The 13,244-nt window shown below is 34.2% G+C and overlaps 2 protein-coding genes across 2 annotated transcripts; one reads left to right on the top strand and one right to left on the bottom strand.

Annotated features, from left to right (window-relative positions):
* The first annotated feature begins 452 nt into the window (after positions 1 to 452).
* LOC125836187 (casparian strip membrane protein 1) lies at positions 453 to 1,741 on the top strand. Its single transcript, XM_049515292.1, has 3 exons — positions 453 to 739; positions 896 to 1,019; positions 1,481 to 1,741. Exons 1-3 carry the CDS (start codon positions 525 to 527, stop codon positions 1,706 to 1,708), a joined length of 567 nt encoding a protein of 188 aa, XP_049371249.1. The 5' UTR covers positions 453 to 524; the 3' UTR covers positions 1,709 to 1,741.
* Positions 1,742 to 4,276: 2,535 nt separating this feature from the next.
* On the bottom strand, positions 4,277 to 8,154 carry LOC125836158 (pentatricopeptide repeat-containing protein At5g15280, mitochondrial). The gene has a single exon (XM_049515257.1). It carries the CDS (start codon positions 8,071 to 8,073, stop codon positions 4,345 to 4,347), a length of 3,729 nt encoding a protein of 1,242 aa, XP_049371214.1. The 5' UTR covers positions 8,074 to 8,154; the 3' UTR covers positions 4,277 to 4,344.
* Between the last annotated feature and the right edge of the window lie 5,090 nt (positions 8,155 to 13,244).

Here is a 13,244-nt window from a genome sequence, read left to right as displayed (position 1 = left end):
TTTTTTTTTGTTCAAAAGATTATAGAAAAATGAGTTAATAATTAGAGATAAGTACAAGTAAACATTATAAAATTGGCAAGAAAATGACACATAAAAATATTGAAATCCAAAGAGGAATGTAGCTCTTTATGAATGATGCCACTTGGCTTAACATGTTTGGTGAGCTGGTTCATTTTGGGAAAAAACTCAAAAAGGTATATGCTCTATATTTTATTTATTTATTGATTTTCTACGTGGTGTTTGGAGTTCACATTGAAGCCCCGATTAAATTTAGATCACGCACTACAAAACTCATTCGGGGTTGGCACTCCCATCAGGATTTTTTTCATACTCAAAGTTCAAACCCAAGACATGTAGTTAAGGCACCACATAGTAGGTATATGCTCTATGATGTGCATATAAATTAACATGTCGCCCCTCTAAACCAATCACCAAAATACCAAAATCTTCCTCTTCTTTCTTTTCTTGTAAAAAAACCTTTAATTTCTCAAAATATTTTTTAGCAACTCTTCAAGAAGAAAAAAATGAAGGCAGGTGCTCTTGTACTTGGACATGCTTCAAAGACAACAAAAAGTGGGGTGAATAGAGGAATGTCTATACTAGACTTGTTTATAAGGATAATTGCCATAATTGCAACATTAGGAAGTGTCATTGCCATGGGAACTACTAATGAAACACTTCCTTTTTTCACTCAATTTGTTCGTTTCAAGGCCAAGTATAACGATCTTCCCACATTCACGTAAGCACTTCATGTTTGATCAAGCTTATAAGCTGGTTAAACTAACTTATACGCGCTTTTTAATCAACATGTTAGTATGTGTATAAACAATTTAGATGCATGGACCTTTTTTTTTTTTTAGTAACTAATAACTAGTTCACATGTTGATTTTTACAGGTTCTTTGTAGTGGCAAATGCCATAGTAAGTGCATATCTAGTACTTTCTTTGGGGCTGTCTATCTACCACATCATGAGGAGCCACGCACAAGCAACCAGAATTGCCTTAATATTCTTTGACGCGGTATAAATATTTTTTACACTATCAGATTACTATAGAAATTACTTGTTAAATTAATGATCTATTTTTGTAGACGATATCTCATCACCATCGGTGGATAGGACTTAAAAACTATCGATATATTAAGAGTGAAGGAATATTTAGATTAGAATTTAACTGGCATACACCGACTTATATAGTCATCTTTTTTGCACTATCAATATGTTTAACCAAATGTTAGTTACATTCTCTACCAAGGAAATTACTCCCTCAGTCCCAAATTAGTTGTCATGTTTCTGTTCTTCAACTCAATATATTATAATTAAAATTATTTATACATTCAAAAATTATTTTTAAAAAAGAAGTAGTAGTACAAGTTGTAACTTTTTCAGATGTGGATCATTTTAAAATGTTAATCAAAGTTCACTATCGAAAAAGAGAAACATGTGTGAACTAATTAATTAAGGTTGTTGAAATGAATGAAGGCAATGTTGGGGCTATTGACAGCAGGAGCATCAGCATCAGCAGCAATAGTGTACTTAGCACATAAGGGAAATAGAAAGACAAATTGGTTCCCAATCTGTCAACAGTACGATTCGTTTTGCCATAGAACATCAGGATCTTTAGTTGGTTCATTTGCAGGAGTTGTACTCATCATACTCCTCGTCTTCCTCTCCGCTATCGCCCTATCTCGTCAATCATTGAATCATTAATTTTGTGTTTGTCATGATTTGAGAGTATTTGTTTCGTCTGATCTTTAATTTGTTTCTCTCTTTTTCTTTTCAAGTTTCTTATTTGTGTGTAATGATCAATGATTCTTCTGTACAAACAATTATATGGTTTGCATTATGAGATTTATATCAAGTACGTACGTTCATGTTGTTCATTTTTATATATGTTTGTACTTACTCCGTCTCAAATTATCTGTGGTTATTAATTTTTTTACACCTTCCTTAAAAATATTGTAGAAATTAGGATGAATTATAAACTATTTTACTCTTTATTGGTGTTTAAACAATCATAATATCACCATATGTTTATAGTCTTTGAAAATAGTCACTATTAATAATAAAATGTTTTGATTTTCTAAAACGACAAAATAATTTGAAATGAGTATTTTTAGAAATTACTAATAAATAATGAGTATTTTTAGAATTTTTAACGATTTTCTTCCCACATATAAAATATCTCCGAGATCTAAGGAGAATCCTGGCATGGTTTTGGACTATATATTTAGTACGTTTCATTGATTAGTTAGAGCCAGCTTATATTCGACTATTTTTAATTATTTCCTAGAAAAGATATGATTTTATATTAAACGATTAGATAGGTTTTTTGTATAAACTTTGTTGTTTCCAAATTTTTTATCATATTTGTTACCTCAGGGTCAATATTATTGATTCCAATATGCAGTAAATTGTAAGAAACTATTTTCACCGCTCAAGACTCCTTTTTATATTAATCACAAAGTATTTGCAAATATCAGATCATTTATAAGGATTTGCAATTACTAGAGGAAGGTAAAAAACACACATTTAAGAAATGTTTCGAGTGAAGAAATAACTTTACTTCACAAATCTTTTAACTTGAAGTGCATATCTAAACACAACTTATTTTCGATGTCTCTTTTTCTTCAAATACCGGTTTTTCAATTTCGACCAAATATTGTCCAAATGCCTACACCACACCAAAAATAATTTTAGCGGTAATTAATTAATGGCAATAACTTAGTTATCACTAAATGTGTTTTTTTAGAGACATTTAACATTCTTTGTAAATATCCCTGAAGCCTATAGCGACATTGGATCTAATGATAACTAACTAATGCCGCCAGATCACGCTCGACTTTTTTCTTCTCCGTTTTACAGCCCCAATTCGCCTAAACTCGACTATTATTCTCAAATTCATTTTAGATTCCGATACCCAACATATGTACTCAAGAACCTAACTCAAAACAACTCTAAAACTCAACATAAAATCTCAAAAACTCCTCAATTCAACCCAATTCAAGTACAACATTCAAATTCAAGAATATATGTCAAGAACATCAACTTTCAAACTCTTTTAGGACAAATTTCGCTGAACTAAACATGTTTGACGCGTGGGTGAATGAACTCAACACTATGAAAGACTCACATACCTTGTAAGATTAATTCCTTGGCGAAATCCACCACCAAATCGCACGATCTTAGCGAAATCTGAGCTATTCTTCTCCTTTCTCCTCTTTTCTCTTTTCTCCAAGCCCTAGCGTGAATTTCCAATTGACTAAACTGATCTCATTCTGATTTGACCCTTAATTAATTCACTAAAATGAATTAAATTAATTGGGTAAGGAAAAGACTAATCTATCCTTCAAAAAATTCGGATTAGACTTTCCTTAATCGCACCGCCCAACTTTCAAAGGGCTTAACTCACTCATACGAACTCAGAATCGTGCAAACTCGGCGGCGTTGGAAAGATCATTCCAACCATATCTGGAAGTACACCTAATTCACCCTGAGCTAGGAGTTATGGCCATTTGAAGTTGACCAAAGCTCAACTTTTTCCTAACTAAAACAAATTTCCAGATTTTCATTATTTCCAAAAATGACTATTTCCAGTTCTAAGTTTCTTCCTAGCTATTTCAAATTGCGAGATGTTACAGAAGAGTTATCTTGATGACACTTATTTCACATTATTATTGTCAACTTCAATGTAATTGCTAACAATTATATATATGGAGATGTTCATGGATTATTTGATAAGCATAGCTTGTGAAACAATGAATGCAAGGATGGCTTCAAGCCACTAAAAAATTATTTTTCCATGCTCTCTTTGATCAGTAAGTTTAATAAAAAAAAAAATGTTGCTTCTATTTCCTTAAATAAACCTTTCATATTTATTTTTTTGAAAGAAAGCATTTTCACATGTATTCACCATTTTGAAATGTGTATGCATATTTACTTATGAATCATGATTCAGAATACAAAGGTTAAATTATCTAATTATTTTATGTCGTTTCATGAGTTCAAATAGAATATTTTAAAATTCTTTAAAATAAATTTTACATATTTATAAATTACAATCGAAAGTGAAAGTAAATTCACTTTTTAATAACAAAGAAAACAATAAAAATAAAATGGAGGGAACATAAACTATAGGGAAAGACAAGAATTAAGGCAAAGAATACAGAATAGTGATGTTAGGGGAAAATAATACTATGATTTTAACATAATTCATACTATATATAATATTTTTGTGGGATTCACGTGCAAAGCACGCGTGTCCAGAACTAGTAAGCTAAAAAGAGAATAGCAAACAACAAAGCTTATTCATTCACAAAATATGGTACAACATATGTCATCCCCCTTTAATTCTTTCTAGAAAATCCAATTTCAGAAAGAAATCTGGACAAAAATCCCCCATTCTGCTTCCCATCATTTACATTATCACTTGAATCCCTCAAATTGCTTATCAGAGACCAGTGAGTTTCAAAGTCAGGTTCATAACCAGAACGTTGCATTGAACGTAGGAGCTCGGATGCCTTGTTAAGATTGTTCTGAGAGCGATACATGTTGATCAGCAAGGAATATGTTTCCCTCCTCGGGATTTCTCCAAGCTGAACCATTGAATCGAGTTGTTTCTCTGCCTCTGCAAGTTGTCCTCCTTCACTTAAGCACTTGATCAGAATGCTCCAAGTATTTATGCTTGGCCTTTGATTTCTACATAACATCTCCGCATGGAAAGTCAGGGCTACATCCAGTTTACGCCAGGTACAGAAACTTTGAACAACGTAATCAAAACTGCTGGACTCTGGCACGTTCCCGTTTCTCAACATGATGTCCATAAGATCTACTGATTTATCTACCCTTCCGTGCTGACAAAGTCGCTTAATAAGATAATTGTAATCAATATTTTCAGGAATGAGGCATTTTATTGCCATCCAGTCCAAAAAGTTTATGGCTTCACCTAGCTTACCATTAGAAAGAAGGGTCTCCACTATATTATTTTGAATGACTGAACCATGATTCCAACCTCTGAACTCCATTTCTTTGCTCAAGGTTAAAGCTTCTTCAAGCTCCCCATAACAACAAAGGCATTTGATGACCTCTCTCAAACTACGGTTACTTGGTCTCAGATCTTTCTCCATCATATACTTTAGATATCGTGTGGCAGATGACAAATCTTTACACCGGCAGAACCCCTGAACGAGATAATTGTAAGTCACCTCATCTAGCTGCAGTCCTTTACCTAGGATCTCATGTACAAGAGTATTAACAACTGAGGTTTTATTAGTTGAGAAAAGGGAATAAATCAAAATGTTATATATCACAGCTGTAGGAGGGTTGCTTTGTTTAAGCACATGGTCTTTCAGGCATAATGCTGTAGATACCTTGCCTCCAGTACACATCAGCCGCACTATATTGCGGTAACTTGTGATGCTGATACCTAAGTTCTTACGTATCACGACACCAAGCAGCTCCTCAACTTTCTCCCTCTTGTTAGCTTGACAGTAGCCTTGAAACAGAACATCACAAATTTCGACACTCAGAAATAGCTCCTTTGCCAATGTCTCTTGGAAGAGACTGGTTGCTTCTCTGACCCTGCCTGACGTGAAATACCCATGAATTAAAGCACAGTGTAAAGGAAGCACAGCTGGAGGCTCGTCTCTTAAACAAATATCTTTCAGCGCAACAGCTTTGTCAAAATTACCGGACCTACACAGCTGAGGAATTAATTGAAGAGATGCATCCAAGGGCGGGATCCAGTCCTTAGCAAGCATGTTATCACAGACAACAGCAGCTTCTCGAAAACTTCTCCAATTGCAAAACTCCTGAATAAGATAGCAATGAGCCAAGTGACTAGAAATAAAGCCCTGGCTTAAGATTTCCTTTGCCAGAATCTTAGCAGAGCTTTTGAACCCTTTAGCACTGAGCTCTTCAAGGAACACATGAAGAGCATCACATACTTCATCAGGGTAGAGCGCCAGCAAGGCATTAAAAAGCTCCAGTGCTTCATTAAGCCGTCTTCGCCTGCATAGGCGACTGAAGAGTGTCTTTCCATCCTTCAAATCAGGTAACCAATTATTAGTTCGTGCAAACTTCCAGTAAGAAGTTAGACCACTCAGATCCCCTTTCTTGCATAAGCCCATCATCAGAGCAGTATGAGTTTCACTATCAAGTCTTAGATGTCTACTTAGCATGCCATGCAAGATTGCTCTTGCCCTGTGCACAGAACCCTTTTTGCTGTATTTCTGAACAAGCTCATTTAGAGTTTCTTGATCAAGCTGATGTGTAAAATTTGGAACTTTCTCCAACAGACCAGAAATGGTCTTAATACAAATGCTGGATGCACACAGCCCTTTCACTAAGGCATCCAGAGCACCCAGAGATATTTCTTGTCCCCAACAGAACATTTGATCCACCATCAGCACAACATCTTTCATGTCTTTTTTCATGTAATCCTTCCATACAACAGCATTAAAATCAGGAAGCATGGCATCATTAAGGACTTTATGAATAACTCTCTCATACTCATCGACATCTGTATCCAGATAAAGCCCATTCCCAAGATTATCAAAAAATTCTGCTTTATGAAATTTTATATCATTGTCTCTTCTGATTTTCACGGCAGAAGAATTGAGACCTAAGAATCCAAAAGCTCCAGAAAGTGGATCTTCTGTAGGCGCTAGTTGGACCAAGCCACGATCTACCATCTTAGATACCACTGTGTTCACTTCATCAAATTGCCTAGCTTTACAAAATCCAGCTAAAAGAACCCTGAAAGTTGATAATTGAGGCTCTACTCCCTGATCCTCCATTTCTTGAAGAATGTCTTGATAGTGTTTCCACATACCCTCCTTGAAAAGCCTACTAAGAATAGCATCATAGGAATATATATTGGGCGTTAGATTTCTTGACAGGATCTCTGAGAGATAAAAGAATGCATCCTTCAGTTTTCCTTCACGACAAGCCCATCCAATCAAAATCCCAAATGCTATTTCATTCATACAGAAACCAAGTTGATCTAACTTCAGCACGTATGAGTTCCCACTTACAACACCAAACTGTCCACAGACAGACTGGATGAGCTTATTGACTATGGTTACATCAGGAATACAACTAATCTCGACAAAGAAACTCAGCAGATCATCATAATCTCGTTTATTACAATAACCAGAAGCAATAGAATCGAGGATTAAATAATTAGGTTCAATTCCAAAAGCCAGGACCTTCTTAACCAGATTCCTGGCATCCTGAACTTTCGCATCAGCACATAACAGTCTGATAACACCCTCATATATACCCCCTTCAGATACATTCCTTCCCAAGCCAATAGCTATAGCATCAACATAAATTTGAAATGCCAACTGTGTTTCATGTATTTGAATCAAAAACTCAAGGATAACCCTGTAACATGAAATCAATGGGGATACACCTCGCATCCTCATTCGATCATAACATCCAATAGCATTCTCTAATCGATAATCACCCACAAACACTTCAATTAGATTACTGTAAATCTCATGATTATCCAAGAAAGTTCCTTGGGTATCCAACAATGAAACCAAGCATTCAACTTCCTTGAACAACCCAGCATGGACAAGCATTGTGGCAATGATCTCAGAGGCCTTAGTAAGATGCCTAAAACTCTTACTCTGCTTACTAGCCCACATATAAATTCCCCATAAAGATTCAATCTTTTTAACCTCAACATCAAAAACTCCACTATCATTTTGAAAACCCAACAGAATTTCAAGAATATCATTAGGATTCAACACAGAAACTCTCCAATATCTACGAACAGTTGCAGGGGAAATCTCAGATAGCTTAAGAAGGCAATCTTTGATGATGGGGTTGTTCAAGATCTCACCTCTATTACCCGAAATGCTTAAACTATCTGATTTTTCAACAGCAGAGAATATAGCTGAAGATGAATATTGGCTAGTATATGTTGGTTTTGCAGAAGATGAAGAAAGTAGTAGATGAAACTGTTGAAGTTGAAGTTTTCTGGGAAAAGAAGAAAGGTGAAAGAGAAGTGAACCAACCTGTTTGATGTGAGATTTGTGTTTTCGGAATTCAAGGAGAGCTTGAAGCATTCGACCGCCGGGATGTGTCAGAGTTACAGGGACGACACTCTGCTAGTTCTGTTCTTGATTCTAGGCTGTTGTTGTTGGGCTTCTTCAAAGTTTATGAATGTGAAAGGTGATAAAGCCCAGTTTCTTTTTTTTGTTTTTTTCATGGACTCATTTTCTCTATTTTGGGTCCAATTGTTGAATCTCAAATCTTTGGTCAGAGTCTGTTTGGAAAGTCGCCTGGTAATTGAAATTGGTGTAATTACTAGGGTAGTAATTACCTGCTTAGTAATTACATAATCTAGTAATTACACTGACATGTTTGGTTGTCATATTGTAATTACACTGTAATTACATATGTCATGTTTTGATGCACACTGTAATTACATATATCGTGTTTGGATGCACAATTGCAATCATAAAATCATATTAATTTTTTTAAAAAAAATTAATTATTTAAAATTTATACAAGACAAATAAGAAACTATATAAATGATATTAAATTAAATATTTAAGATATATATTAATTAATAAACATTTGTTCTTAACTAATATTATGAAAAAATAATTGATTTATATTATTTCAAATTAATATATTTCAATTGAATTGATCATAAAAACTAAAAGTATGAAGTTTCTACGAACATCGTGAAATGCATGTTTGATAAAAAGATTAATATATAAAACGTCATAAATTATTAAATTGTTTGACAAAAAGATAATTTATCAAGTCTAATTAAAAAATGACTTGCAAAGTTGTAACGACATGTTTCCTTCATTATAGAAAAGCCAACGGGGGAAAATTTGGGGACGGAAAACTTTTTCGTAGTATTTGGATTTTTCCAACCTTGTCCATATTTGGACGAAATTGGAGTCATTGAGGTGTAGGGAAATCTGGTAACAATCGGGTGAATCATTTATGATTTTGATTACATGAGTAGTTAGATAACTCGTTAAGGAATTCGTACGACTTTACGAAATTGAATTCGGGCGAGTAGAACTCCCGAAATCGATCTTAGCGTAAAGGGTATTTACTGAGAGTTGTGGGTTAGAGGTGTGTTGTGAAATGAGAATTTTGGAATTCTTAAAATAACTCTCTATCTCGAGGATGCCGCTTTGGGGGGGTGGTGGCCGCTGTGATGGGCCCGACGCGAATTAAAGTCGTTAATAAATTCCTAAACGACCTCATTATGCATTTTTCAACTTTTTGAGCTAAGGAACGACTCTCAGGCTACTCCTACTCGTTTTTCACCATTCTTGAGGCTAAAGATAGGATTTTCACTCCCCGAATTTATTTTTTGATCCGTAGAACATAATAGAATGGGTGAATATTGATGGGGGAGGATTTTGTTATAGATTATATGGTGGAAGCAACTTTAATTTGGATAATTGGGATCATGGGTACGATCTAGGGTTCATATAATTGTTAGTAATCTGGGTAATTAATAATTATTTATTGATTCCAGTATTATATTGAATGTTTGTAGACCAAGAACAAGTGGAACGAATCCGAAAAGGGAAGGATCAAGTTTCTTAGGGTTTCAAACTTGTTTCGAGGTAGGTGATGGTTGTGATTCTATGATTGTGTGATGTCTGCTTGTTCTTGCTTCATTATGATACTTGTATATGGATGAATGTTGCAATGTTGATCACACTTATTGTAAATGAGATAGATAATTGATGAATGCCATGAAATCATGACTTAAATGTATGATCTTGATGATATACTTATGATTGTGATTGTGGTGTGTGAATGAGATCGCTTGCCACATTTTGGCATAACTAACTTGGATCGGTTGCCACGTTTTGACATAAAAATGGGATCGGTTGCCACGTTTCGGCATAAATATGGGATCGATTGCCATATTTCGACATGTTAACTGTTTGGGTTTGGGTTCCATGAGAGGACCAATGATTTGACATAAAATGTTAAGTTATTCGTTGTTCGTAAATGTTGATGATATTGTATATGTTGATATGTATGCATGCAATTATAATGTTGTTTGACTTGTTTATGTTGCACTAGTGGGATAACCGCGTGATCCTACCAGTACAATGTGGTTGTGTACTGATACTGCACTTCCTCTTATTTTTGTTGAGTATAGAGCATCTTCAAGCGGCTATTGATAGACCTCGCTTAGAAGATCAGTGATCGTCGCTTTGAATTCAAAGGTGAGCCAATTCTTCCGAGCTGTCATGAAATTCTCTTTCGTCTATGTCCACCATTTCCGGACTTAGACCTTTGTTTTAGTTAGTTCATTAGTATAGGGCTATATCTCTTCTTGTTTAGACTTGGTTCATTGTTAAAATGTTTTAGTACAATGACTTTCAGGTTCTAGGTTATTCTTGCACATTGTTAGTTATTATTGTTAGACTTTTGTTAGAGTTTATGACAACTCTATTTTTATTTCCTTAGTGTTTGATTTAAATGCCGTAGTTTTTAGATTATTTGCTTGGTTGGGTTGTAGTAATGGTTCTCCCACCGGAGTAGTATAGTGGGTGTCAATCACGACGGTCTAGGTCGTGACAAATGTGAATTCAATATTACTAAAACAAATGAAACTGAAAATATAACATAAGTTATATATTCAAAACAAAAAATTTAACATAATACTCTTATCGCAAATTTCAACATAGCATACATAAATATGTGTTTTATTAAGAAATAATAATTGACTGGTTTTAAGAGTCGCCACTTAATTTTTAAGATAAAATTAAGAAAACTAATTTTCAAAGGATTAAAACAGGAAATCGATGAAAACTTAAAAGGGGTTCGAGGTTCTTATTAGTGTTCTAGGAAGGATTTTAAAGCATCTAGAACACCCGCTAATGTGGTTATCCGGCAATTAATTATTTGGCTAATATCTTAAGTAATATGAATATTTGTCTAAGTTGCGAATAAATAGTTTAAAACTATAGATCATTTTTAAGGGTAAGGAAAAATATTAGTTAGGCAAATAACTCATAAATATTCTTGAAATAGTGATAACCTTGTTTATTTTTAGAAAAAAGTACAAGTGTTTGCTCGAAATGGACTCTTTTTGGGGAATTGAATTTTTAAAACCTTGAGATCAATTTTAACAAATAAAACACATAATAGCAGTTAAATAGGTAGGGAACGAAAATTTGGGCCCAAGTCTGGATCTGTCCGCCTGGGCCAGTACTTGGGCCTATTTTCTTTTTGGGCCAAAGATCCTAGCTCATTTTTGTACATGTCCTAAACTAAATTTTGAAATTTATTTCTTTGGGCCTTAGACCCATCTTCCACCTGTCCTAAACTAACACAATAATAACAATTAAAATAATAAGGGCTTAGGCCCCAAAATAACAAAATACAACTCCTCAAAGAAGAATGGGCCTCTCTAAGCCCAATCTATTCAATTTCTCGATTTGTTGCTTCTTTCAATTTCGGGACCTGTTCGTCAATTTTTGAAGGACCGACTCAGAAAAAGAGATTTGAGCCCTTTTGGCTTTCTCGAAAATGCAAGGGAGAAGATAGGAGTTCGTAGTGAACTCGGACCGATGTCACATACAAAAAGGAAAGAAAATTATATTAACATAGGATAAAATATTCCCACAGTTCTAATTTTTTTTAAAAAAAAGGTAAGATGATTGACAAATCAGCACAACAGATCACTTATCCAATAGATTATGGAACTAACTAATCAACCCAAATAATTTTAACAATTGCTACTTATTTGCCGCGGTGAGAGAAAATAGCGGACATTATTTTAATGCACATTCACAAATACCATTAACTCTTTAAAAGAACAAAATTATATTATATGCATTATTCAATCGAGGAAATCACAACTAAAATGCAAACCAGAACTGTAGGCATAAATGGTATGCAAATCATGAACACATTCCTCTTTTTAGCCTCTGTCAATTCCCAGTTTTCAAGTATATTATCATATTGACATGTAATCAAATGAACTGCTAAGAATATATGCACAATATAAACCAACAAAGCCACGGTGAATTAATATTGAAATTAAAGAATCCTCATGTCACACAATGAAAGATTAATACCAAAAGAGATCACACTCCAAATAACCTTAACGACTAGAATTCAAATCTGGAAAATAAAGAGGGAAACTCAGATTTTGTATGGACTCAACTTGCAAACATAAGCATTTTTTACTAGAATTTGTGCAATATAGAAATGTAAACTTGATTCAAACGACACATGTTGAACGATAGGATAACCACGAGCTAAAATAAAATGGAGCAGCTAGCTAATGCAGGCCACACACAGTAACTAATACAACATACTACATATTAGCTAATTTCCGAGATTTTGCTTTCTCTTAGAAAGAAAACTAGATACTAATTTTAACAAAATAAGGGAAAACAAAGGCATGTCGGCTCATGACATTCGAGCAAATAAAACTCAAGAAGAGATAATGGAGTGCCCTTAAAATAAACAACAACGAAGCAGTGAGCCTAGGCACGAATAAGCGACATTGAAAACAATCCTCATTAGTAGACAATGAAATAACCAAGGTATCACAAATAAGGTGTATCGTTATGTCAAGAACTCAATAACCATCGACGGCAACACCAACTTCTAGAATACCAGAGAGAAACACCATTTTAAAAATATAAAAGATGAGAAAATCGAAAAGGTGTTACCTTTTTCAATGCAGCGAAATGGGGATGGTGCGAGCAGAACCACAATCCTCCAACCACAAGACTTCGAATGCGAAAGAAACCAAGGAAAAATCTTGAATCTCAAACGAAACTTGAAGAAGTCGATAGCGAAACAGAATGGAAACACTGACAGAAGCGTATCCAGGATTTCGGTTAGATGGGTGCACGATTACGATAAAATATATTTTAAATATAAATTTGATCAATTTGACTTTTAGTTCGTATATGAACCATTAAATTTTAAAAATTATAGGTTCAAAATGTATAATACTACTAGTTTTAAATTTTAATATACACATTGATTTAATTATTAAATTTTTTTTAGGAATTTTCAATGTAACACACTTGAAAATTTTGAAAGATTAAAGGAAAAAAACAAAAGCAAAATTAGCTGAAACGTCAAAAGTGTAACCGATAACCAATTGGAAAGGTGTTACTCACAGAGACAAGATAGATATAAGATTTAAATTTATATCCTCACTTAGAAAGGTGCACCCAATCATCATCGCGTTATTATATAATATACTTTGAACATGGGTTCA

Source organism: Solanum verrucosum, unplaced genomic scaffold, assembly GCF_900185275.1.
Source record: "Solanum verrucosum unplaced genomic scaffold, falcon-dt-bn FXZP01000278.1, whole genome shotgun sequence".
Taxonomy (NCBI): Eukaryota; Viridiplantae; Streptophyta; class Magnoliopsida; order Solanales; family Solanaceae; genus Solanum; species Solanum verrucosum.
The sequence above is the reverse complement of the archived record's forward strand: the minus strand, read 5'-3'. Positions and strand labels throughout refer to the sequence as shown.

Excerpts from the sequence above, each read along its gene's own strand:
- LOC125836158 (XM_049515257.1), bottom strand. The coding sequence starts at position 8,073 with ATGCTTCAAGCTCTCCTTGAATTCCGAAAACACAAATCTCACATCAAA.
- LOC125836187 (XM_049515292.1), top strand. The coding sequence starts at position 525 with ATGAAGGCAGGTGCTCTTGTACTTGGACATGCTTCAAAGACAACAAAA. Across the intron at positions 740-895 it reads AACGATCTTCCCACATTCAC|GTTCTTTGTAGTGGCAAATG; the intron begins GTAAGCACTTCA and ends TGATTTTTACAG. Across the intron at positions 1,020-1,480 it reads CCTTAATATTCTTTGACGCG|GCAATGTTGGGGCTATTGAC; the intron begins GTATAAATATTT and ends AAATGAATGAAG.